Source organism: Gossypium hirsutum, chromosome A09, assembly GCF_007990345.1.
Source record: "Gossypium hirsutum isolate 1008001.06 chromosome A09, Gossypium_hirsutum_v2.1, whole genome shotgun sequence".
NCBI classification, from domain to species: domain Eukaryota; kingdom Viridiplantae; phylum Streptophyta; class Magnoliopsida; order Malvales; family Malvaceae; genus Gossypium; species Gossypium hirsutum.
This window is the reverse complement of record NC_053432.1, coordinates 79,530,760-79,556,778: the sequence shown is the minus strand read 5'-3', so window position 1 is coordinate 79,556,778 and position 26,019 is coordinate 79,530,760. Positions and strand designations below refer to the sequence as shown.

Sequence of the window (26,019 nt, the reverse complement as noted above, 5' to 3'; positions counted from 1 at the left end):
TTAATGAAGTAGATATTGACTGGTATGATGATGCAGGCAGGGAAGGTGATATTTTTATATTTGGAGCATTGTTGAAGTAACCAACTAATCCAATTAACAAAATACCAAATTTATATAGAATTAAATACTGTGCGGCATTCGTCAATCATCAGTCTGCTGCAACACTAAATTGACTTGGAATTACAACTTCGAACTGTTTCCTTCCATTGGCCTTAGCCTAAGGCGAAGCCCAACTTTGGCCTTTCTAGGTTTCTTTTCTACCTTCAAGTAAAACCAAAATCATGGAGCCCAATTTGGAAGACGATGGATAACCCTTTGAGCAACCCCCATTCAATGAAGGAATTCATTTACATATGGGTAGGGTAGAGTAGGAATGTTAACCCAACTTCTCATATTAGATTTTATTAGGTAACAGAATTTACATTAAACTATAGCAATCAAGATGAGAACCAAACATTTTCTTTTGGAGGTAGAGACAATATTTGGTTTCTGTTCAAGGACAAGCAAAAGGCTGCTATCATATTACGATTAAACATAAATAAGAAAATATTGTTCGGAAAGAGATTATATTGATATGTGGTAAGATGATATGTAATTTGCTACTATAATGAAGTTGATCCTGGTTACTTCACATTGTGGTAATGATGTTACATTATAAGAGTCAAGTCTCGACCACACCATCTTGTCAACAAAAAGTTTAATGATTTTAGACTTAGTCCGAATATATTGATCCAATATCTTAAAAAAAAATCACTCTTCCTTTACAAAACAAAACAATCATTATTTCTAGATTAATTACCTATAAATAGGAGAATAATGTACCTCAACAAACTCAAACCTACAACCTCTTGCGTTGACGATAATACCCATGCTAATTGAACTAAAACTCAATCGGTTTTTAAAACAAAATTTGAATGCAATTCATAGATAAACATATTCATGGATGGTATTGAACTTCCATATTTAATTGCAAATGTGTCCATTTTTTAAGAAAAGAGGAAAACTTTTATATTTGAAGTTATAAATTGATATAGTTTTGTGAAAAGTATTGGGTCAGGTGCTGGCGGAAACATACATGCTAACTACATATGTATTGAAGGAGAAAAGATTGTATGAAACAGTGACGCCGCGTCATCTGTATCCATTTCCAATAGTTTTATGTCACATCAGTATTCTTATCCTGAATTTTAGGATTTTATCCTGAATTTTAGTATTTTAATTTGGATTTGATTTTTTTCAGGATAAAATCCTGAAATTCAAGATAAGTGTACTGATGTGGCATAAAACTATTGGAAAGGGATATAGATGACGTGGCATCACTGTTTCATACAATCATTTTCTTTATTGAAGAGATACAAGTGATTATTCTTGAATCCAAAATTTAATGGAGATGGAGCCTCAATAAGTAGATTAATCCGTGGTTTACAGCTTCTGGCAAGTTAAAATTTTAATTTATTACTTTTATCAATTAATGAAACTTTTATAATTTTTTTTAGAATCAATATTAAATTAATAAAGTGTGGGTAAATGGTAACAGTGGCCAATGACGGCCTTGCCTCTCAAAAATTTCATTTTTCTCTTGAATTTTTTAATTAAGCTTCCAATTTTTTAAATTCTCATTTAATTTTTTTTTTGAAAAATTTAATTAAATTATCTTAATTTCTTTTTGGAAATTCTCATAAATTTCAAAAATAAATAAATAAATAGATCCCATTTTAAAAAACAAAAGGAAATTTCATTAAACTTTTAAGAATTTTGAAAATCTTAATTAAACCCTCCAAATTTAGTCTCAAGATCTACTAATATAAATATTGAAGACAAGACTTAAGTTGGATGGACAGTCCATTTATCTCCGGTGAGGTTAAAAATATTGGTGACTGTGAAGATTAGTTACTGTAATGATAAAATTGGACACTGTAACAGTAAAATTAAAAATAGCAATAGTGTGTGTGATTGGATTCAAAGAATTGTAGCAATAAGATAAAAATAGAAAATGACTATTAAAGACATTAGATTAAAATATATATTTAATTATAATAGATAATTAAATTTTATTAAAATTATATTTACATTGATCAATAAAAAAGGTATAATTTTAAAATATATTAAATATATATAAAATTATATTTATGTTACATAGTCATTAAAACTTATTAAATAATATTTATATTAAAATAAATATTAAAAATGTTAAGAAATTATTAATTAAAAACAAATGCAAATGAAATGGGTAAAGTGGACTTTTTCCACTATCACTAGGGTTTCAGTTTCACTATTGCAGGCTTTCCCTCCAAAAAAATTTGGGACTTCAGTGTAATTAGAATTTCGACACACGTATCCAGTAAAAGGCAAACTAAATTACGTTCTGATTACATTAAATTTTTGCTTAAAATTTAAATACATTTAGGGATTAGTTGCATCCATAAATGTCTTAAAATTATAACGAAATTAATGTTAAAATAGTAAATATATTATTATGAAAATTAAAAAGAACAAAACTATCATATCAGGTTAGCTTAGCAAGTGATGGTGACCGAAAAGATAAACCCTATAAATTGTCTGACCTTTTTAGCACATTTCATAGATAAGTGACGGAGAAAAAACTGATAATTGAGTTTTAATTTACTATGAATATAGTTTACCTAATTTTAAAAACCAAACCTTTGGCTACCGGGTTTTCCCTCCAATTCTCTAAATATAAAAGTTTTATTTTTCTTGTCTCGATCTTCACACTTTCAAAGCGTTAGAAACGAGTTCTAGAATTTGAGTGGGAAAAAAATGGGTGAGCACGAAGAGAAGCACGAGGGATCGCTGATGGAGAAGCTAGCTGAGAAGATCCACGGCCATGATTCTTCCTCTGATTCCGACAACGATAAGCCATCAGAATCGTCGACCAAGGCCAAAGTTTTCCGTCTCTTCGGGAGAGAAAGGTCCGTACACCACGTTTTTGGTGGAGGCAAATGTATGTTAACAAAACCCCATTTCTTCATTTCTTAAATTTGTGCACCGTTTTTTAGCTTTTAGAGGCCTGGGTTTTCTTTTAAGTTTGGATTTTCGTAATGAATACGAGTTCAATTCCCGATTTCTTTGATTTTTTGGTGTTCATTGAAGAAGTAGATTTGGCCTATTTACGTATATCGTGCTTTCGGTATTGATTAAGTGGTGCTGTTTGAGCTTAATCATGGTTTTTAATCTCTTAACATTTGTTTTAGCTTGAGAAAAATAAAAAATTGTGAATCTCTGAATCTTTAACTAAATGGATGTGATTATCTCTAGTAAAAATTACTTTCTTTCTTTTTTGCTTTATTGAAGCGAATAAATTTTGGGATTGTCTTAATTTATTAAAAGTTTCAAAATGTTGTAGAACTGGTTATCAATAACCTTACTTAAAGATGATAATTTGGCATTTTAATTGATTATATAATTATTACTTCATGTGTGTAATTTCTTTTATGATGCATGCTTATGTAATGAAATTGGGTGTATATGCAATAGCGGCTGATACATTCCTTTGGAGGAACAAAAAGATTTCGGCTGGAGTGCTCGGTGTTGCGACTGTGATATGGGTTTTGTTTGAATTGCTGGAGTACCACCTTCTCACTCTAGTTTGTCATGTATTGATATTTGCTCTCGTAATACTCTTCTTGTGGTCAAATGCCTATGCTTTCATCAACAAGTAAGCTGTAGATGTCTACTCTTGGAGTTTATATTTTGGATTGTGGTTTCTTTTTGCTTGTGTTAATGTAAATTGCTTTTGTTTTGAATAGGTCTCCACTATGCATCCCTGAGGTTCATATTCCTAAGGATCCTGTTATAGAGTTTGCCGAAGCACTTAGGTTTGAGTCTAACCTGGCTTTTACCGTCTTGCGGGATATTGCTTCAGGAAGAGATCTTAAGAAGTTCCTCTATGTATGTTGTTACTTGTTTTCTTGAATTGTTATGTGTTGATCAGTTTTTATTGATATGAGAGTTACGAATTATGTTATTTTGCATTTGAAAGTTATATCCGAATGACATTACGATTGTTCAGGTGATTGCTGGCTTGTGGATCTTGTCTATTGTTGGAAGTTGGTGCAACTTCGTGACATTGTTTTACTTAGGTACCAGAATTGCTTTCAAGTGCTTTGGTTTTTTAAACCCTTAGAAACAGTTTCTTTTCTTAATGTTATTTAATTGGTTTTGCGAAACAGTCTTTGTCCTGCTTCACTCGGTACCTGTGCTGTATGAGAAATATGAGGACAAGGTGGATCCATTTGCAGAGAAAGCAATGCATGAGATTAAGAAACAGTGTGCGGTGTTCAATGCAAAAGTTTTAAGTAAGATTCCAAGGGGACCATCAAAGGAAAAGAACAAGGACTAGGTTTACTGACCGAGATGTAGCCATTTTAAAGGTGGTGTTAAATTTTATCCGGTATTAGCTCGAACCCTTTCATCCTTTATCTTCGTAGTTACTGGGTTCACAATGTTGATGAATATGGTATCCTTTTTTAATATCATTTTCCCCGAATCTATGTGCTCTGTGACAATATTGCAAGTTGATTAGTGCATTATAATTTGGGAGAAATCTCAACCTGTGTTTTGGATTGGTTGACCTCGATGATCATTTAAACTTCTGTAGTAGTATTTATAAGTTGCTAACTCCCAATGAGGTAATTGTATGACTTTTAAAGCTAAAAGAGCACAAGTCAAAGTGCACTTATAGCTCTTGAGGATCCCAGAAATAGAGTAAAACAAGCTCTATCTGAAGGAATATACTTATACAGTGTACACTAACTTGAAACTATTGTAGAGATAATTTTTGTAACTGTTAAAAACGAATCAAACTCTCTCTCATAGGAAGTACGATAACTGCTCCTTCTTTCTTGAACCACCTTCCCCGTACAATTCGTTCCATTGTTTTAACTCGTTCATTCCAGCTCCCTCGGAAGAAAAGCTAGCTGCGACCTGCTCAGCAGGAAAATGGAAACACAATGTGAGTATTTCCTCGAATACTTGTTGGCAATTGTAACATTGATCTGGAATCATTTGGTTACCTGATTCTTTGCTTGCCTTAAATCTTCCATGTTTAATGGCCTTAAGGTAATAACTCTTTCCTCCACATTGTCATTTTTTGTCGAGGGATCATCTGAGTTCTGCCCTTCAGCTTCTTTCTTCTTTCTCTCCTGCAATTGTTTGTTTTTCTTAAAAGTACTCGTGTTTGACACCCGTATTTGGTATTCATTCTTGAATTTGAGTGATGTATATTTAAAACCAAAACAAACGGTTAACAGGGACTTAAATGAAGTGAGGAACTTACCATATCCTTCAATCTCTCTTGCTGTATTAACTCTCTAACTGGACGATAAGCGGCTGTTGTGCATAAATTCTTGTTGTAAACAGGAAATTACAATGATTATATTTCAATTAATTCTATCTAAAGAATATAAAAAAGAAAATCTTAAATCAAAATGCAAACCTTAAGGTCACTTCCAGTATATCCTTCAGTCATGGCTGCAAGCTCGGCATAATTTAGATTTTCTTCTACTTTTTCCTTTGCCAGAAGAGTTCTAAAAATCTTTTCCCTGTTCTCTACACCTGGAAGCCCGACCATGATTCTGCAAAAGCGAGTGACGATGGATGTTTAACATGATATCAATAGTTCTGGTACTTAATATTATGGGTGAACGTACTTACCTACGCTCAAAACGCCTAATGATAGCTTCATCAAGGTCGAATGGCCTGTTGGTTGCAGCAAGGACAAGAATACGTTCACCTGGTTTTGTCAAGAGTCCATCCCAGTGAGTCATAAACTCGTTTTTTATCTTCCGCATAGCTTCGTGCTCTCCAACTCGAGTCCTCTGGCCAAGCATGCTGTCGACCTCATCAACAAATATAATTGTCGGAGAGACCTTGGCTGCCAATGTGAACAAAGCTCGGACGTTCTTCTCGTCTTCCCCGAACCATTTAGAAGCAATGGTCGACATCGACACATTAATGAAGCTAGCTCCAGCTTCCCTGGCAATGGCTTTGGCTAGCATTGTCTTCCCAGTGCCGGGTGGACCGAACAACAATATTCCCCTGCAAGGCTTTAGAAGGCCACCTTTGAAAAGGTCTGGCCTTTTCAAGGGAAGCATCACTAGCTCTTGCAGGCATTCTTTCGTCTCATCTAAGGCACCAATGTCAGCAAATGTAACGTTGATCTCGTTTGCTGGTATGACCTCGTGTCTTATTCTCTTTTCGAATTCGTTGTCTGGAACAACTTCCTGCGGATCAATATGGAGCATGACAAAACCGAATATTGAAGGAACTGGTTACTACAAAAAACAAGACAATAACTCACAGGAACTTTGATGACTGAAGCAGAATTTTCACCGTCAGTCTTTTCAGGATTTGTGGTTCCAGTTCCGGTTTGGATTCCAGATTTTGATTCTGGTTTAATACCTACAGAAAGTGTTCCAGCTTCCTACAAATACTCATTGTACATGATTGGGACATAAGCTTTGTAATCTACCATTTAATACTTTTGTTTAATGTTATAAAACAACTTAGCTAAGATTATAAAACCTTTAATGTTTCAGTTGGTGCCTTAAGTTTTAAACTGTAATTGCCGATGGACTTCCCCTGGAATATGCTCAATCCATATGCCAAACTGCATCAATGTGATCCAAATCAGAAAACTTAATGCTAAACGCTAACATTAACTGTGGGAGAGAAACGGATTCGACCTTTTCGATGATATGACGAGTTTTCCATTTCTGTATTCGGGATCCTTATTGTTCATCAAATGATAAGAAATGGCAGACACCACAACTTCCTCAATGTATCTACCGAGTGCCATTGTGTCTGCAATGCAGATAGAATCGAGATCATCGCAATCGAGATCGTTAGCCGAAAGCACCTCGATGATGTGATTTTTATTATCCTGAGTTTGGATCATGTTCATGTCTTTCTCAAGTAAAGATTTCCAGTTGACAAGATGTTGTTCTTCTTCTGGTGGCCTGATCTCAATGTTGTAAGGGAAAAGCACAGCTAGCCTTTCTTCCAACTCTTGGTCGTTGCCGAGATCGACAACTCGTGACCCAAGTATCAACACATTCCCAGACAGTTTCTTCAACATTTGTTGGAAGAAATTATAGAACCGTTGCGATCTAAACAAGAGCTTATCAACATCTCTAAGATACAGCACAATGGGAGCGGCTCTCGACACATAAACCAACACCTTGTAAAGAGCTTGTATAAGCAACTTCTCATCGAAAAACAAACTGCTTGTCCGCGACATAGGAGCTAAAAACAAGGGAGATAAAATAATATTAAAGCAACCGTGAAATGAGAATTGAAGCCTTTCATTCATGAAACTTGGGGCAAACCTAGATTTGCAAACAAGGGAGATAAAAATAATATTAAAGCAACCGTGAAATGAGAATTGAAGCCTTTCATTCATGAAATTTGAGAGGACAAACCTAGATTTGCAGGAGAGCATTTGGAGGCAAGGCCATTCATATTGTCCGATACAGAGGCATTTCTTCGGAGCTTTGGAGGGCCTTCATTTCCTCTGTTGTTGCAAGAACCATAAATATCGAAAAACAGAAGATTAAACTCTTGGCTACATATTTCTCATGGAATCAATCAGAAATGTTTGTCACAGTACCTTGATGCAATATCCACACTACTGCTTTGCCGCTTCAATCTACCTGCAATACAACATATTGTTGATAGTCAACGAGGGATCGGGTATTGTTTAACTTTTTCTTTTTTGAGTTTTCTCAGAAGATTCTTGAAGTGTCATATCCTCATAGCCATGTCAATACGAATATCATACATGGATATTTAAGAAAAATGTAATTTTCCACTGAATTACCCTTAGGTTCCTCTTGTGGAATGAGTGAAAAAGAACTGAACAGACCAGACAACCGCTCTAGTGCTGATTCCGAAGGGGATCTTTTGAAACACTGCGCGACAGAATCAAAGATTAGAGAAAAATCCAAAGCAGGATTGATCCATTTCCATGTTCCACAGGAGAAAATTTTACCATAAAAAGAAAAAAAAAAAAACTTACAGATTCTTTGGGAGTTCCATATTTATTGTGAATCTGCACATAGGTAACCACTTTTAACTGTCAAATGAAAAGCTTAAAAACACCGCTAGGCTATGTTACTCAGACTCGGATATAAATGTTAGGTACAGGTATGTCTATGAAGAGCCTTTAGAGTGTGATATCTCCGTATCTATGTCAGACATGGATGTCAAAGACGAGTGCTCAATGGGGGAAATAAGAAAATGTGAAAACTACTCACTCTTAAGGAAAAGTCAGTTACATCCAACAGCAGCAACTTTGATTCGAAGTAATGAGCTAAAGCTCTGGCAAGCATTTGTTGGTAAAGTTCTTCAAGTAACAAAAAACAGTGCAAATTACAACATTTGCAGAAACAGATGCATGAAGCATAGTAGGAGATAAAAAGAAAAAGATTGGGGATAACGAACCCGAAGGTCCCGATAGCAATAAGGCTTTACTAGCAGGGGAAAGGTTCCTTGTGTACTTGGAAACATCGGCATGTTTCAGGTGGACATAGGCAGCACTGGTCAACAACGTTCGTGTCTGCTCACTGCAAAACAACATCATCAACGATTGGCATAGATGTATATTTGAATATGAATACGAAATTTTTACCCTTCAAGACTCATGAAAATTTTTAATACATTAAACATACATGTATCAGCCTCATCATAAATTATGAACAAACGTTTTTCAAATCTTGAAAAGCGATGTAGGATAAGGGATGACGAGAAAATTGGAGAGTTTACCTAAGGTAATATGGGAACTCATCAAATCTGACTTGACTTTCTCTGCCATCAACGATTTGGCGGATCAATTCTTTCTCCATATTCTCCAACGTGAGGCCGGTTGATGCAGCCGAACCGCTTCCGGTCAATCTGCTCTGACCCGAAACCAATCCCAGCCCCATCCCTACCCCTACCCCTACACCCAATGCTGATAACAGTACATGCTTTTGATCCATTGCTTTGCCTTGAGATTTTTTTTAAAACCCAATGTAGAAAATTAGTTTGATTGTTCTCCAGAAATTTTTTTTGTTTCGCAAACAAAAAAAACTGTTGAAAAAGAAGAAGAAAATCCTTGGATCTCCAACGTTATTTCACACCTAGTAGGTAATAGGTATGCCCTGTTTTTGGGGTTTCTAATAATTGAATGGTAATTTCGTTGATTGCCAAAATTAAAATGAAGCGAAAGAAGTGGATGTATTGACAGATGAGAGAGAAGGGTCACCGGAAAAGGGGAAGAAAAAGCGGCTGACGTACACGGAGGATGTCGGCGGAGGAAGCGTAGGAGAGTCACTCAGTTCTCGCTATTAACGGATGAGAAAACAGAAGACAAGCTTGATGTGGAAATTACAAATTTGAAATTGGTTAGAATACATCATTTGTGACGGTTAATATGGGTATGGTTTGACAGTTGAAAGAAGTTATATTGTATTTTCAATTTTTGAAGGGACTCCTTGGCGCCAGATTACGATGCAAATCTGCATGTAATAAATTACGAAAATATAGTTTCGAAATTATTCAAGGATATTTTTATTTTGTTATTTTAAAAGAAAATAAAAATATGCATTTTCATGTCAATTGTATTAATAAAATTTTAAATTTATGAATCAATCAAAATAAAATTTTAATTTTTTTTATATTTTTATATACACATTTTATTACTTCTATCAGTTATATATCTATACTGTTACTTTTAAACATGTTTATATGTTTTAAATACATAATTTTTATACGTATAATTTTTTTTAGTATTAATTATAATTGTAACTTAAAAAATGAATTTGCATTAAATAACATTTTTTTACATGATATCTAGATATGATAAAGCATATTTGTTTAACAAATCTCTTTATTTTACTGAAAAAGCTCAATTTTAAATTTTCTGTATTTATATAAAACCAAAAAAATAAATTCAGAAATTAGAATTTGAATCTATTATCCTAAAACAAATTTGGATACAATCAACATAGACATCAAACGATTAAAATCCTTTCCCATTCCAAATCAGCTATGAATAACAATTATAATAGGCAAATCCCAATATTATCTTAATTTACAATGCTCGAATTGGTCGGAAAAAATGGAATATTTACAGATATTCATGTTTGCATTATCATTACCATCCAAGTCTGGTCTAAACAGTGAACAGTCACGAGCTCCATCTTCTACTTGACAAAACCTTTTCTCAACTATATCCAATCAAAGCTTCCTCGTGATTTCTTCCCACATACTTGTATGCTAATCTCTCAGACCATCTATATTTTTGTCGGTTCAATTGAAATATATTAACAAAAAAAGATTTAAGAAGAGAATTTCATTGCTTTCACTTTCAACTTCTGCATAATCCTTGAAGATTTAGAGATTATGGGCAACTTAAAAATAGCTAAATGATGAATATGATCCCAAAGAAAGCTTTTATTATAACCACAAATGTCGGACAAACTGATTCATCTTACAGGCACTACTCTGTATATTCACAAGAACATGCTGGAAATATGTGAAACATTTACAGGAATGAAAGACCCTGATTCATTGTAAGCTATATTGCCTGCCCCATCCCCCCAAATGATAATGAACCGCGAAAAGTTTCTAAACACTAACAAACTAACAACCAAAGGATGCAAACAAGCAGGGATACTGGCTAACTTTTCCAATAATAATTTGATAATACTTGTGAAATAAACCTACATCCAGTTCTGGGGTGGCTTAATAGATTTATTTGGCCCTGATGGATTGCCGGTAAAACCTGCCCTGTTGGCTGAGCCAACACAGGAACCGCCTGCTAGCATTGCCAACAAACTCCCACCATGGACTCTACCTTCAGGAGCTAAAACAGAGAACCCTCCTTTGGAGACAGAGTTACAAGCATTTGGAACTCCATATTGATTCAAACTAGAACAACTTGTGCTTGCAGAAGCTTCTACGTTACTCCATATTTTCCTAGTGTCGACATTTGCGTCCATGGCATTAACAATCTCTTTCATCTCCCCAGACTTGCCGAGTTTCTGGTCTTCAACAATAGGCCCAAGAGTTGCACCCCCATGAACCCTCTTATCTTGGACCAGGCTGCTGTGGAGCACACAGAGACCTGTCTTGCCCTTTGCAAAATAGTTACAAGGACCAGAAGGTTGGTTCCCATATTCTGACCCAGGATGGCCCCAGGAGCACCTCTTTCCTCCACCATGTGCCTTGCAGAAATCCGTGCTACCTTGTGCACTTTTGCCACACCCTTCAAACTTGCATCTTTTGCCTCCACCATGGCGAACACAATAGTCAGTACGTCCTCTTGCACTCTTTGTGCATTCAGGCATCACACACCTCTTACCTCCACCATGTGCTACACAAAAGTTGGTTCCTCCATGCACACTCTTTGTACAAACACCACCACCTTGAAATGCACACCTTTTTCCCCCTCCATGGCCCTTACAGAAAGGAGTACTCCCTTCAGCACCCTTTGTACATCCCAGATATGTGCACCTTTTTCCACCACCATGTGCCTTGCAGAACATGGTGCTCCCTTGTGCCCCCTTTGTGCATCCTATAAATTGGCATCTCCGCCCGCCTCCATGTGAGATGCAGAGTCCTGAGAGGCCTTCAGCACTCCTAGTGCAGTTTTCCATTTGACATCTCTTCCCACCACCATGACGTATACATAGTCCCGATTTGCCTCTGGCAGCTCGAGTGCATCCATCATGGCCACATCTCCGACCACCACCATGGGCAATGCAGAAATCAGTACGGCCTTCTGCACTTTTTGTGCAACCAAGAAATTCACATCGCCGACCACCACCATGGGCCTTGCAATACACAGTCCGGCCCTCTGCTCCCTTGTGGCAGCCAGGCTTTTGACATCTCCTGCCACCACCATGAGATATGCAACGGCCAGAAGCACCTCTGGCCCCCCTTACACATCCTTCAACCTGACATGTCTTTGAACTAGAGCTGCGATGTTGTGGCTGCTGTTGCCGTGTCATCCCGGAAGTGCAGGTGGCCGAGCTTTTCGGTGTAGTAATCACGCTTGAAGATAGCTCTGGAACAATAGCAGAAAGATCAATGCCTCTTGGAACCTCCTTGCAGAAGACACTAGCCTCTTTTGCTGGTAAACTCTGGAATGAAGGCAAACCAATTCCAGGTTTCCAGTGACAAGATGTAGATCTTTCATCTTCATTTGGGAAGCCTTCAACTGCTGTTGGCATCTTCATAACTGACTGACTGGGAGAAGAGCTAAGATGGACACTAGTGATATCAGATTCAGAAAGCCCAGATGAAAGACTTAATTCCAGGTCCACATTTCGCTGCAAATCAAGTCCTTTTGGACTTGAACTAGCAGATTTCTTGGGGTTGATTACTTTTTCGTTGCCAAGATGGAGGGTAAAATCCAATTCAATATCCATTGAGGACTCTTCATCAGCTTCTTTGGCTGAAGATGTAGTAGTACAAGCAGTTGTTGAACTCCCCTTGCTGTCTGAGGAACTAGAGGAGCGGCCTAGCCCAAGAGCCAATAACGACCCAGTTTGCCCACGGATGGATCCATCCATCGAACTCCACTTCCTCTTGATTCCCTTTGATGCAGACACGTCAGAGACTGAAGAGCCAGCAGAATCAAGACGTAGAACAGTATCCATGTTATACGCACCCCCAGTTCCTCCAACTTGCATTGAATTACCCAAAATCTTGAATGCATTCAAAGAATAATTAGCAGGGAACCCCACGTTTGAGAACCTGGAATCCATCTAGGAACAGCTGAAATCAAACAATGATATGCAGACCAAATCTCAATTCCAATAGAGCAGTCAACCTGACTTCCGGGTGAAGACAATTAGCCACAAAAATACTAGGGTTAGAAGTCGTTGAGTGAGTAACTCCCACCCCCACTAACAAATCCAGAAGTGTCACAGCGATCCATTTTTATCCAAAGAGATTCGATTCAACCCCAAATTTAGCCAATCGGTACTGAAAAAAGATAATTCACTACAGACCAGGCAGGCGCTCCATCATCCTGTTCCAAGAATTAGAAAATTGAAGTTCAATAAGAAAACTGAAACTATTTCTGAGAGAAGCAAAAATCAAAAGATTGAAAAACAAAACTAGCTCCTTATTAAGCTAAAACCTGCCGATCTTTTCTATGACCGGTCGAGAAATGAACAATCTGAACTATCTAGAGAGAAAATGAACACAGCAGTATAAATAAATTCAGCTGGGTATAACATAGCTTGAGATTGGCTTATTTTGATTTTAAAAATCAATAACCTTTTTTTTTTCTTTTTTTTTTACTTTCAGCTCAAGAAAGAGAAGCGTATTGGATTGAACTCGTTCAAAACAAAGTTTCATTTCTTAGAAAATTTCCAGTAAGCTTTTAAGTTTCTCGGAAGCCAAACAGAGCCAGGTATTAACAGATCCATAACACAGTTACTTTCAAGCGGGGAAAATTGAACTACTTCGAAACTGGACGAGATTATAAATAAATAAAAAAGATTAAGCAATCGAAATTGAAAAACCAAAAAGGAAAATCGTTGATATAAAAGAAAGTAAACTTTAATTTACCTTGAATTTGGATTGAATTTAATGGAAGAAAAAAAATTGTTGGGACGAGATAAGGAACTTTCAGAGCAGCCGGCGAAAGAGAGAGAGAGAGAGAGAGAGATAAGGCATAAATCAGAAAGCCGGTTAGAGAGAGGGAGATAAATTGGAAATTAATTAAATGGAGGAATTTCATATGGTAGTAGCACGTGTCAAGGTATAGCTGCACGTGCTACATGTACAAATTCAGCAATTTTCAGACATTATTAATCATGATTATCTGTCGGTTGTGTGTCGCCCCATTTTCCTTTTAACGATGCTAATTAAATTTAATTTGATGTAATTATATAAAAAAAATTAGTTGGAATTTTAATGAGGACATTCTCTCAAGTTTTTGTTCTTTAAATGTGATGATAAGTTTAAATAATATTTGATAAATATGTGGAAGGTGCAATGAAGTAACATTAGTATTCAATCATCAACAATGAAAAATATGACGTAAAAGGTGATGAAAGCCACAGAGCTTCAAAGTTTCCACTGTGAGGTTCGCGTGGCGACTCGATATCTAACCCAACTGGCCAACACACACCCCTAGGCCTAGTCTACACCACACACACATTCAAGCAATAAAAACATATTTTATTATTACTCTATATTATACTTAACAATTTGTTAGAAATAATTTAAATTTTATCATTTTACTAAGCAAATATGGTCTAAAATTTTAATTAGATTCAAAATTATGATAGATTTATTAATAATTATTTTTCATAAATCAATCTTAAAATTCCATTAAACATTAAAAAATATATTGTTATTTTTTAATATCAATATATATAACATTTTTTATTCATCATCATCTAAATTTGAATCTACACAATTAAAATTATCAATATCTCCTTCTTCTATGTACTGTTTAAAATATGAATCATCTCAATTTCACTTATGATTTAAGTAATGAAATATGCAACATGTTATTAAGATCCAACCTTTTTTTTTATGTTGTATTAAGGTGAGCTGTTAATATGGGAAATAATTTTTTAGAACAATAAGTGTTTTTTCAACTATATTTCGAAGTCTTGAATATCTCAACTTAAAAAGTTCATTACTTATCTTTGGTGCTTGTGTTTGGTATCATTCTCTCAAATGGTATTATGCCTGACGATATGGTGCAAGAAAATCATTTATATTTGCATAATTAGCTTCAACCTTATATGGGTTCATAGTCCAAAATAGTTCATAGATTTAATTATAAAAACTTATATAAACTTAATTCGGAGAAATATGCATTCTTTAAAAACAAAAACAAAACAAAACAAAGTTATTAATTTGGATTTTTTTTTAAATTGTAACAAATACAATACAATTATAAATACATGTCCAAGTAATTATAAGTATGAAACTTTTATAAAAGATTGTCCCAGTAACCACTAAGTACAATCAAATTATTACAACATAATTTCATCAACAAAAAAAAAATTTATTACAACATAAGCAAACTAAGAGATGATACAATCCAGACTAAAGTCAACTAATTGGGACTAACTAGACTAAAACTTTCATATATAATAGAACTCAAGGACCTACGCATATAATTGTGCATAGCAAATCTCAAACCTGAGTGTTTAGGACCCAAGAACTCCGCCTTTGCCAATTGAGTATGTTAGCATTCTTACATCAAACCTAAGGAGATAAGTGTCTTTTACTATAAACAGTCAAATTAAGCTTTACTTGAAACAGTAAAGTTAAGATATTAATGACATATGATTTTGTGTATGTATTTTTTTAGATTTTATATAAAAAGATAAAAATATCTTTAAACTAATATTTGTTACTTGTAAAAATAATATTTTTTTCAGTATTTTCACAAATAAATTAAAATCTATTCCATTAATAATTCAATCAAACACTTAAATATAACATTAAAGTAAATATTTTTTAAGATAATATTAAATTAAATGTGATACTATGGCACACCACAGTATCCAAATAAAATACAGGTGAAAGTGGCCCAATGTTTCTTAATTGATAGATGGCAGCGGCTCGTCGCAGTTCTTTTTGCTTCCTGGTTACGGTGGTTTAATAAAGATTCTTCTTAGAAAAACAGGCGACGGGCCCCGCCTTGTTTGCCTTCTTTTAATACGGCGGCGGTTAGCGGTTTTCACCTCTTACATTATATAAACTTGTTTTTCAAACGTCCCTTCCTAAGTGCAAAGAACCACCTTTGTTTTTGTTTAAAATTTTCATTAATTTAAATTGACTGTATATAAAAAAATATATTTTAATGATATTGTTTTCTTTAAATAAAATTACCAGTAATCTCACCTTAACACATAAATAACATAATAATGTGTTTCAGCACATTTAAATATTTATCCTCTTGCATTAATAATAATATTTATATAAATTAAGTTAAGACTTAATCAATATTTAATTAAAAATTTAAAATTTTAATTTGAGATCAAATTTAAATCTAACCTCATCCCTTTGTGTTGAAAAAAATACCAGAATATTCTTACTTTAATTTTTCACTTTTATGATAATTTATTTATATAAAATATTATGATATTATTTTATTGGGTCTTATAACAATTTTAACATAACATAAGAAATTATATAAAAAAATAGGAAGGATTAAGTAATAATTTGAAGCATTTAAATAAATTTGGATTTAAAAAGACAGAGGTAAAAAAAGAGAGAAGGAAAAAAAAAAAGAAAAGGTTTTGTCCTGCCCCATCCAAGTGAAGTTTCAAAAAATCTGCGGCTACGTCGTTTTCAAAGACTGGTGTTGGGAGGCACAGCTCAGTTTTAGCCAAAACCACCCAAAAAAGGAAAAAAAGAAAAGGAATCAAAAGGATGGTCAAATTTCGTAAGATCAAAAAACAAGTCACGGAATGAATTCCCTTATCTTTTAAATCCCCCCAAACCTATCAGATATTCGACACGTATAAAACTGTATCACTCTTTACCGTTTGATCTTCATCTCCAAGGAAGGTGCTCATCCTTCCCTAAAAGAACATATATTTCCAAATCTTCGCACAAAATAGGTCGAATTCTGCTATTACATCCTGTATTTTTTGGTAAACTGTAGATTTAGTACCTGTATTTTAGTTTGTTGAATTTTAGTTTTTTACCTTTTTTTTAATTTTAAAATTTCAGCCTTCACCCAATGATAGTAATTAAATCTGTTTGGTTAAATTATATCATTAGTATTGTTATATTATTTTAATTTCAAATTTTTAATTTTAAGGCAAATGTTAAATTTATTAACTAACTTTTTTAGTAATATGTGAAAATAACAAAAGAAACATATCATTACGCATTTGATAATATGTTTGACATACTAAATTTTAAAAATAATAAAACTTAACTTAATGAATTTAATAATTATCATTTGGTTAAGAGTAAAATTTTCAAATTTTAAATTCATAACTTCCGCAGAGTACAATATCTAATAACAAAATTTGAGCACAAAAATATTATTGAGCTTTTCACCAACTTTATTAATTGTTTATCTGGTAATGTATTTATTCGAGCATAAATTAAATTAGATTATTTTGTATGAGTTAAAAATCATATAATAAATTTGTGAAAATTAATATTAAAAATCAAATATGACTATATTAAAGTTGTGATAGTGAAAATTATAATAGTTTGAGTTTAAATTTTATGATTCTCATTTGATTTGACTAAAAAAATAAAATAAAAATTGAAGATAGATTCAAACAATAATATTAGATTGGATATTGATTTAATTTTTCTTTTAAAAAATCAAATGGTTATTATTTAAATGCGTTGGGTTTGTTTCAATTTGATTTTTTATTTAAATATTTAAAATTTAAAATCATCTAAATTGAGTGAAAAAAAAATTAGAATTTTTTATTTATTCTTTATGATATAGATAATAACTTAGATATTAAACCAATTAAAATAACTTATAGATTTTTTTTATAGATTTTTTTTAAGAAAATTAATAAAATCTGTTTGAATCGATGAAATTTAATTTGATTTGAGTTCAAGTTTAACAAACTAAAATATTGTAATTCTCTAAGATCAATCTTAACCAAACCCATCTGTTATCACTCTTACTTAATATTTCATTTAATGGATCTTTTATAAGCGCAATACACTCACAAGTAGAGTATAAGTATAAAGACATATATCCAACCAACTATAATATAGAATCAAATCATTACAAAACACAATTGATGGAGGACAGAAAAAGATTAAACAATACATATGATATAATTTAGACCTGGCCAAGAGTCGAATAGCCTATCCGTACCAACTAAGACCGGACTTGGACAAAAATTTTCGCACCTTAACTTTAGACTTGAATTTAATTTAAATAAAATAAAAAAGTTATTACTAGTAGATCCAACATAGGTTTGTAAATTATTCTCCTATAGAATTATTAAAATGGGACAATAATTTAAGAATGGTGTAGTGGGTGGGGGCAAAGTCAATCACCATAGTGGGTTTTTCTTAAACAAAGAATATGCTGTTTAATATTCGGAATTTTTCTTATTCCTAAGGTGCACGTGCGATGCTGCCCCATAATACATATTTGTTCTATTTTATTTTTAAAAAAACAGGACATTAAAAGATGGTTATTATTAGTAATATTATTGTTTAAGATTACATAATTGTCTCCATATTATTTAAGATTGCATAGTTGTCCCCATCACATGATAAAGTTATTATCACTCACTCTATGTAAAAAAACCATTTGCCACAAACGGGTCCCACTAGATTTTCTCTCCTACCTTGCACTGTCGGCATGTTTCCACATAATAATAATAATAATATTATTATTATTAATTTTTTTATTAGGTTTTAATATGACTCCCATCACGTTGATTTTTCCAAATTTTGAAATATAATTTCCTTAAATTTGAGTGCATGTCATTTTAATATTTAATTTTAAAAACTAATTACCCTAAAATTTTTAAAACATATTAAAAAAAACTAATAATTCATTCAATAATAACTAAGAAAGTGGAAGGAGAAGTGGAAAATGAGAGGTTATTAGGGAAAGTTGAGAAAGGAGGAGGCTGTAGCTTAGGCTCGTTTCTTTTCTTTTTTTTTAAATAACATTCAATTGATGTCCAAATGGGGTCACCCACCTCAACCGAATTTTGTCTCATCTTTTCCTCCGCCATTTCACAAATATATTCAACACGTATTTACATTGAAACGTTAAGAAAAAAAAAAGTCAAAATTCCTTTTATTTTTTTAAAAATATTATAACAATAAAAAAATTAAAACTGAAAAAGTCGTGATTTATTTTAAAATTTATAATTTTTAATTATGGGAAGCTTACAACATTTTCAAATTTTTATAAAAATTTAAATAATTTCTAAATACCTAAAATTCCAAAATAAAAATTCAGAATTTATTTTGAAATTCTTTTTTTTTAAATTATAAAAATCTATAAAATTATTCAAAATACACGTCTAGAACTAGAAACATATTAGTTTAGATTCATTATAATATTTTTTAAAAAAGTTTTGATGGGATGAACCTGGATGTCTTTGTCTCCAAGTTCATTCTAAAATGTACTTTTAACAATTTTATGCATTTTTAAATTTAAAAAAAAATTAAAGAATCTTAAACTTTTAGGGTTATTTTACAATTTTATGAACTTTTAAGAAAATTTTGCAATTTATTATTATTTTTTAAATATTCTTTTGGAATTTTTAAAGAATGTTGACCATTTTGACATATGGTAACGTTTGATTAGTTAAGGTGAATTTTTTAACAAAAATTATAGATAAGTATAGATGGAAGAAAAGTACAAGGCCAAAAGTTACCAAAAACAAAAATGTTGACATGTAAAACTAAGAATTATACTTGCTTATGGGTCGAGCTACCCTGCTCTGCTGAAATGTGAAAAGGTTTTGGGTAAAAATATAGGTTCGAAAAATGGACTTAAACAAAAAAAAAGGCCTGTTTAAAAAATAGGCCAGGCCTTGGGTAAAGTATTTTTGGCTCGGGCCTGACTCGGCCCAAATTCACTAAATAACAAAAAAATCTACTTTTTTATTTTTTTAATATTATTTTCTTGTTGTTTTCTCCCTATTTTTGCAACCATTTTACTATTATGTTGTTACTATTTTGTTCTTATTGTTTGAATATTGTATAAAACTTATTTTATTCTTAATTTTGTTATTATTTTAGAGGCATTTGCTTGTTAAGTTGTATCTATCTTAGTGTTATTTAAGTATACATATTTTTTAAAATTTATTTTCAATTTGTTGAGAAATATTTATTTTGATGTTATTAGTATTTTTGATGTATTATATATATTTTAAAATTAATATGAGCCGGCCGGGTCGGGCTCGAGTTTTAGCATTTTTATCCGGGTCAGGCTTGGGCTAAATTTCAGGCCCATTTTTCGAGTCGGGCCAGGCCCGAGCCTAGCAAACTGGCCTAAATTTTTAGTTGAGCTCGGCCCGACCCATGCACACCTCTACTAAGAACTTGTGTATACCCCATGGGCCAAAAAAGGTCATTTTTAACATATATTCACAATTTTTTTTTATATAATCCTCGCTCATGAATATTAGAGATGTTCATGGATCGGCTCTAAATATTATATTGACATATTTTATACTTAACCAATAAGTTTAAAATTTTGCACAAACTTACTCATATTTGCAAAAGATTAACCCAATCCCATTTTAGTTCTGTCCATGTTATTTATAATATTTTTTAAATATTTATATTATATTATTTTAATATTTAATAATGGGATAAATATCAAATTTAATACATGAACTATGATTCAATGTGCAATTGTATACATGAACTTTGATTTTGTGCAATTGTATACATGAAATTTTGATTTGATCCAATTCTTGTAAATTATTAGCACAATTATTGATATAACATCATTTTATACTTATATTGCATGCATAAATAGTTATATTTATCCAATACAAAAATAAATTGATGTATTTATTTCTTTAAATATGTATGATTAAATCAAAATTAAAGTTTCAAGTATACATTTAAACCACAATTAGAGTTTCATGTATATAATTGCACCAAATTAAAGTTTATATATAATTTTGAGATTTATCCCTTTAATAAGTCTATACATTTTTTATTTATTGAATGATTTTATATAGTTATCTTAACATTATTTTAATGTTTATATTAGAATAGTATTATATATTTAGTATAAGTTTATTTTTTTAATGTGTTCTAAATTACTTAATATATAAAAATAACATAATATAAAGTATTATAAACTTAAAATGGGTTGTGTCGGACTCGATCGGGTCTAAATTTTAAATTTCAAGTAGGCCTTCGAGCCAGAGCAGGTAACCCAACCCATGAACAGATCTAATGACTACTTTCACAAGGATGAATCTAGAATTTTATTTTTTTTTTAGCAAAGATCAAAATTTAATAATGTTTTTTACATAGATCAAAATATAAGTTTAGTATGTATTAATTTATAATTTCATCATTTTGAAGGAACTAAACATTAATTTTTTTTAAAGGGAAAAAAGTACAACTTTTCTATATATTAATTTACGATTTTTTATCATTAACAGGACTGAATTGAAATTTTTTCATTTTGGGAGCCAGAATGCAATTGCGCCATATATTAATTTATAATTTCTCTATATTTAAGAGAATTGAATTGAAAAAGAAATATATATTTAAGGGTTAAAGCCATACTTAAACTCACCTCTAGTCCTTTTTTTTCTTATATACATTTTATACCACGCCAATTATATTATTTTCAACATTTGAACTTGTATTATTTTTTATTTTTTATTTTTTTTGAGAACGTAATGTGTTTTATTGTTGCACTCAATACTTTTTAATATGCGAGATTGAAAAATCAAAATAATATTATTTTAATATATCTTACCATGGATAAATGAGACGTAGAAACCTGCTTGGTAACAAACTTGAAAGAAACAATAAATGGAAAAAACATACAACAATAACATAACATAATCCATGCTGTATATTATATATTAGACTCCCCAACTCAAAACACTGCCTTTTAGAAGGTACAAATACCATGACCATGCATATGAATTATGCTCTTGCTCAAGATTTATACCAAAGAATAAATGGGAGCTAGATATTGATGACATGGCTGAAATCAAGATTATAAAGATCATCCATCATCATTGACTAAATCCTTATGGAGATTTATTATGTCATAACAAAATATTAAATGAAGTAGGGTTTAAAATGGTTGCAAATATTAAACACATATAATAATATGGGTAACAATATTTATTATATATATGTTAAAGTAATTAGATATAAAATAAAAAATAAATATCATAAATTTAAATTTAAAATGAGAAGGATGAAATCATTAGTCAGGCCACTTGTCCAGGCTCAAAGACTTGCCTGAAAAGTGGATAGACCCGAAAAATGAGTTTGGTCTTGCTATTATATTACTACTATTTTGTTGTTATTATTTGGATATTGTATAACTTTTGTTTTATTGTTAATTTTGCTACTATTTTAGAAGCATTTGCTTGCTAAGTTGCAACTATCTTAATGTTATTTAAGTATAAATATTTTTTATTATATTTTTAATTTGTTGAGAAATATTTATTTTAATGTTCTTAGTGTCTTTGATGTATGATGTTTTTTTAAATTTTTTTTTATAAAAATAATAAAAAAATTCTAAAATGGCCAAGATGGGCTTGGGTTTAGTTTTTTTATTTGTACTGGGCTTAGGCAAAATTTTAGGCATATTTTTTGTGCAGGCCTAATTTTTTATATTAGTCCGACCTATGATCAGGTCTAGTAAAAACTCTTATAAAAAAAAAGAAGAAAAAAGTACTTCATGAAATAAGTAAAATTTTTTTTTATCACAAACAAGTTATGTGAGTGACTAAAAATTACCGACTGTAATTAGTTTATAGCTAATCACTAAAATATGTGGAAAGTGGATAGCCCTATTGGATGGGAAGCTAAATGTAAAAAGAAAAAAAACTTCTACTCATTTTAACACTGAAATGATGCTTCATGGTCGTCGACTAACCACTTTCAACTTACATTAGATAATTTACTCCCCTGAATGTCGTCGACATAGCTCTCAACCGTCTGAACCATCGCTGCCACAAAAGTATCCATAGCCTAAGGGATTGTGCTCAAAATCACCCATTCATGTTGTCCTCCAATAACTCAAACTACTCTGATAGTCATGACCCAAATACAAGGTTTTAACACCATTTTGATGTAAACCCAAATGGAAGTGTGTAAAGCGTAGCCCATCGTCCCCAGTCTCTCTCTTTTATACACCAATTTTACATATAATTCCAATAACAATTGGATGATAGGCCCACTTGAGGTATTTTTTCCAGCTTAATTCAGATAGTTTTAAACAAAGTAAATCAGATGACCATATTATCAGCCTTATATTTCTGTTGATTCATGCCATTCCCCCCCCCCCAATTTCATATCATCATTCAATATTATTTTTAATTTATTATAAAATTTTAATATATTTTTTTAATAATCAAATGAATTACCAAGTCAAATTCTTTCGGAAATTTGGTGAGAGCTCTACCCATAGACATCCATCAAGCCCAACATTCATTAAAAATTACTTGAATTTAAAGGTAATGAGTTTTGTTATTCAATTATATTAATACTCGAATGGGAGTTATCCGAAATTGAATTAAATTTTATTTTATTTTTATATATATAATTAATTTTAATTTTTTATGATATAAAAATAAACATTTTATACTTAAAATAGTGAAAATAATTTGAAAGTTCTTGAAAATTATTATTTTTTAGAAATATTTATTATTTTTAAAAAAATTAAAATAGTATTAAAAAATCATAAAAACAAAACTTATTTTATCAAAATAAATTTAAAAAATAAAATAAAATAAATATAAAAAACTGAGAACTAAATTGAGCTAAATCAAACTATGATAGACAGTTTAAAAACTATAAAAAAACTCGACCGAACCGAATTGATATCACTCTTAAATATACTATACCAATTTAAAGTTACAAGTAAAGAAATCATTCTAGTGTGACACAGTTAAGTAACTGTCATTTGTCACGCTAATTATTTGTTAGATATCTTTATTAACTAAAATTTAAAATGAATATTATTTCAATCTAATTTCCTTATAAAAATATATCAACATTAAATACTCATTCATATAACAAGATCATATATGTCAATAATCTTTGTTATAGTTGATTTAATCATAGATTACGAAAAAATATAAATATGTACACACTTACTCTAGTTTTAATTTTTTTTAAAGTCCTTATATATGGTTTTAAATATCCAATGTTAGAAAATATAAATATGTGTTTCAAGTCCCTAAAATTTAAATTTTACACATTCATTCATATACAGTGTATATCAAATATTTTTTTCTTTAATAAATAAATGAGAAATATATTAAAAATATTATTGAAATAATATAGATTTATTTATTAATGGAGTTTCCAATTGTGTGTTTTTTATACAACTTTTCTTTATGTATTTATTTTTTTGTTAATAACTTAATTTACATCATTATTTTTTTTATTTTAAATTATATTCTAATTCTTTTTTAAGAGTAACGCTAAAATTATAATTGGGAATAATATCAAAATATTCAAGTTTATTTTAAATATTAATTTTTTGTGTTGATTTATATTGATTATAATTTAAACTATCATCATTTATAAAATTTTAATATTTATATTATTTTTACTATTTCAATAATATTATTTATGAAATGTTATAAAATTTATACAATTTTTATTAATTCAATATAATATATTTTAATTAATACATACAATTAACTTGTGCATTGCACAGAGAAAAAAAATTAGTATAAATAATAAAATTTTGTGAAGACTTATGACTATTCTAAATGCAATGTGAAAAATTAAATTTATGTTTAATGTATTGATAGTCTATAAATTATTTTTTAAAGAAAACACTATTATTAATAGAAATCAGGAATAATAATAATACAAAAACATAACACATAAAACAAACGGTAAATAAATCACTATAGATTAATACACAAATGTAATGTTTGTAGAATAATCTCAAATAAAAAAATTAAAGAAAAGAATGATAAACTGACTGTAGCTACAACACTTGGACAATTTAGAAACAAATCAGAGATGCATTAACTTGATCAAATCATTGAAATTTGCATCCTAGCCCCGCCATAATCTAATCAACTTAATAATAAACACCGATCAATTAAGAAAAAATTACCAAAAGCCCTAAGAGATCCACCGCATTAGTGATGCACAAAATATCGATTCTCAAATGGCTTATCCTCCTCCTCATCATTTCATATCTATCACCATTACTATGATTTATCATGATAAAGCCCTTCAAAGAATGGTTCATAACAGATATGGTGATACCTTTATATTGACAAATCTTGTATATATGTCGGGACGTGACTAAAAATAAAATCACATTGGCTTTTAAAATAACACAACTGGCAAAATAAAAATCACGATAAATATAAATAAAATAAAATCATGATAATATGGACTAAAATTAAAAACAAATATTTTAATATCATCTTACATAAATTTATTTTATTTTTATTTTTATCAAATTTGCATAAAGTAATATTTTATATCATTAATACATGAAATATATTAAAATAATAAATTATGCAATATATTATATAAAAGGCTTAATTGAATAGGAGACCTTAAACTATGCCTTTTGTTTAGGTTAGATATTGATTTTTTATTTTTTATTTTTGGATTGAATCGAGCATGTAAACTTTATTCCATAATCAAAGTTGGTCTCTACCATTACATTCATTAAAAAGAGCACCAATCACGAAGCGCCATTAAAATCTAATTAAATAAATTTTTTATATTAATATTAAAAAAATAATTATATTCCTCCACCGTCGCTCTCCCTCCCCCATCCCCGTCCTCCTCCCTTTCCCCCCTCCCGCTCCCTGGAACCGTGAGCTGCCAACGCTACTCACCACTTGCAAATGAAAAATTTATTAATGCCTACTACAACAAAATTGCAGTTCAAGAGCTAGGTAGATAACTAAACCCACCTGCAAATATTCCTCGTGCATCTATTCCGATCCATTTTCACCCTGTTTTAATCTGGTCGGCTATTATCGCCTCTATTCTTCTGTTACACACCACACTGAAGCCGATTGCATGTTCTTAACGTACTGAAAATGGAAAAAGAGATGTTCATCAACCTAGGCATCCAAAGGTGGTCAGCGCGTTGGTAGCTCACAGTTCCAGGGAGCGAGAGGGTGGAACAGGGAGAGGGACGAGGGACGAGGGTGGGGAAGAAATACTTTTTATTTTATTTAATAATAATATAGTTATTTTTATATAATATTGATATAAATTTTTTATTTAATTAGATTTTAATGAGGTGATCACATGACACTTTTTAATTGGTTCTGATTTTCTTTAACGAGGTAACGGTAAAAATCAACTTTGGTTACAGGA

General features: G+C 31.3%; 3 protein-coding genes across 3 annotated transcripts; 1 reads left to right on the top strand and 2 right to left on the bottom strand.

Annotated features, from left to right (window-relative positions):
• Positions 1-2,582: 2,582 nt before the first annotated feature.
• Positions 2,583-4,564, top strand: LOC107896467 (reticulon-like protein B3). The gene is made up of 5 exons (XM_016821646.2): positions 2,583-2,962; positions 3,496-3,676; positions 3,768-3,909; positions 4,031-4,100; positions 4,191-4,564. Exons 1-5 carry the CDS (start codon positions 2,779-2,781, stop codon positions 4,358-4,360), a joined length of 747 nt encoding a protein of 248 aa, XP_016677135.2. The 5' UTR covers positions 2,583-2,778; the 3' UTR covers positions 4,361-4,564.
• A 36-nt stretch (positions 4,565-4,600) lies between these two features.
• Positions 4,601-9,509, bottom strand: LOC107896466 (uncharacterized). Its single transcript, XM_016821645.2, has 15 exons — positions 8,782-9,509; positions 8,461-8,582; positions 8,274-8,362; positions 8,036-8,068; positions 7,838-7,928; positions 7,628-7,670; positions 7,440-7,531; positions 6,705-7,263; positions 6,544-6,628; positions 6,320-6,442; positions 5,674-6,242; positions 5,456-5,594; positions 5,297-5,365; positions 5,034-5,162; positions 4,601-4,944 (listed from the first exon to the last, which is right to left on the bottom strand). Exons 1-15 carry the CDS (start codon positions 8,994-8,996, stop codon positions 4,831-4,833), a joined length of 2,472 nt encoding a protein of 823 aa, XP_016677134.2. The 5' UTR covers positions 8,997-9,509; the 3' UTR covers positions 4,601-4,830.
• A 925-nt stretch (positions 9,510-10,434) lies between these two features.
• LOC107896465 (uncharacterized) lies at positions 10,435-13,737 on the bottom strand. The gene is made up of 2 exons (XM_016821644.2): positions 13,582-13,737; positions 10,435-13,036 (listed from the first exon to the last, which is right to left on the bottom strand). Exon 2 carries the CDS (start codon positions 12,768-12,770, stop codon positions 10,722-10,724), a length of 2,049 nt encoding a protein of 682 aa, XP_016677133.2. The 5' UTR covers positions 12,771-13,036; positions 13,582-13,737; the 3' UTR covers positions 10,435-10,721.
• Between the last annotated feature and the right edge of the window lie 12,282 nt (positions 13,738-26,019).

Excerpts from the sequence above, each read along its gene's own strand:
- LOC107896465 (XM_016821644.2), bottom strand. The coding sequence starts at position 12,770 with ATGGATTCCAGGTTCTCAAACGTGGGGTTCCCTGCTAATTATTCTTTG.
- LOC107896466 (XM_016821645.2), bottom strand. The coding sequence starts at position 8,996 with ATGGATCAAAAGCATGTACTGTTATCAGCATTGGGTGTAGGGGTAGGG. Across the intron at positions 8,363-8,460 it reads ATTGCTATCGGGACCTTCGG|AACTTTACCAACAAATGCTT; the intron begins GTTCGTTATCCC and ends TGTTACTTGAAG. Across the intron at positions 4,945-5,033 it reads TAAGGCAAGCAAAGAATCAG|GTCGCAGCTAGCTTTTCTTC; the intron begins GTAACCAAATGA and ends CCTGCTGAGCAG.
- LOC107896467 (XM_016821646.2), top strand. The coding sequence starts at position 2,779 with ATGGGTGAGCACGAAGAGAAGCACGAGGGATCGCTGATGGAGAAGCTA. Across the intron at positions 3,677-3,767 it reads GCCTATGCTTTCATCAACAA|GTCTCCACTATGCATCCCTG; the intron begins GTAAGCTGTAGA and ends TGTTTTGAATAG. Across the intron at positions 3,910-4,030 it reads ATCTTAAGAAGTTCCTCTAT|GTGATTGCTGGCTTGTGGAT; the intron begins GTATGTTGTTAC and ends ACGATTGTTCAG.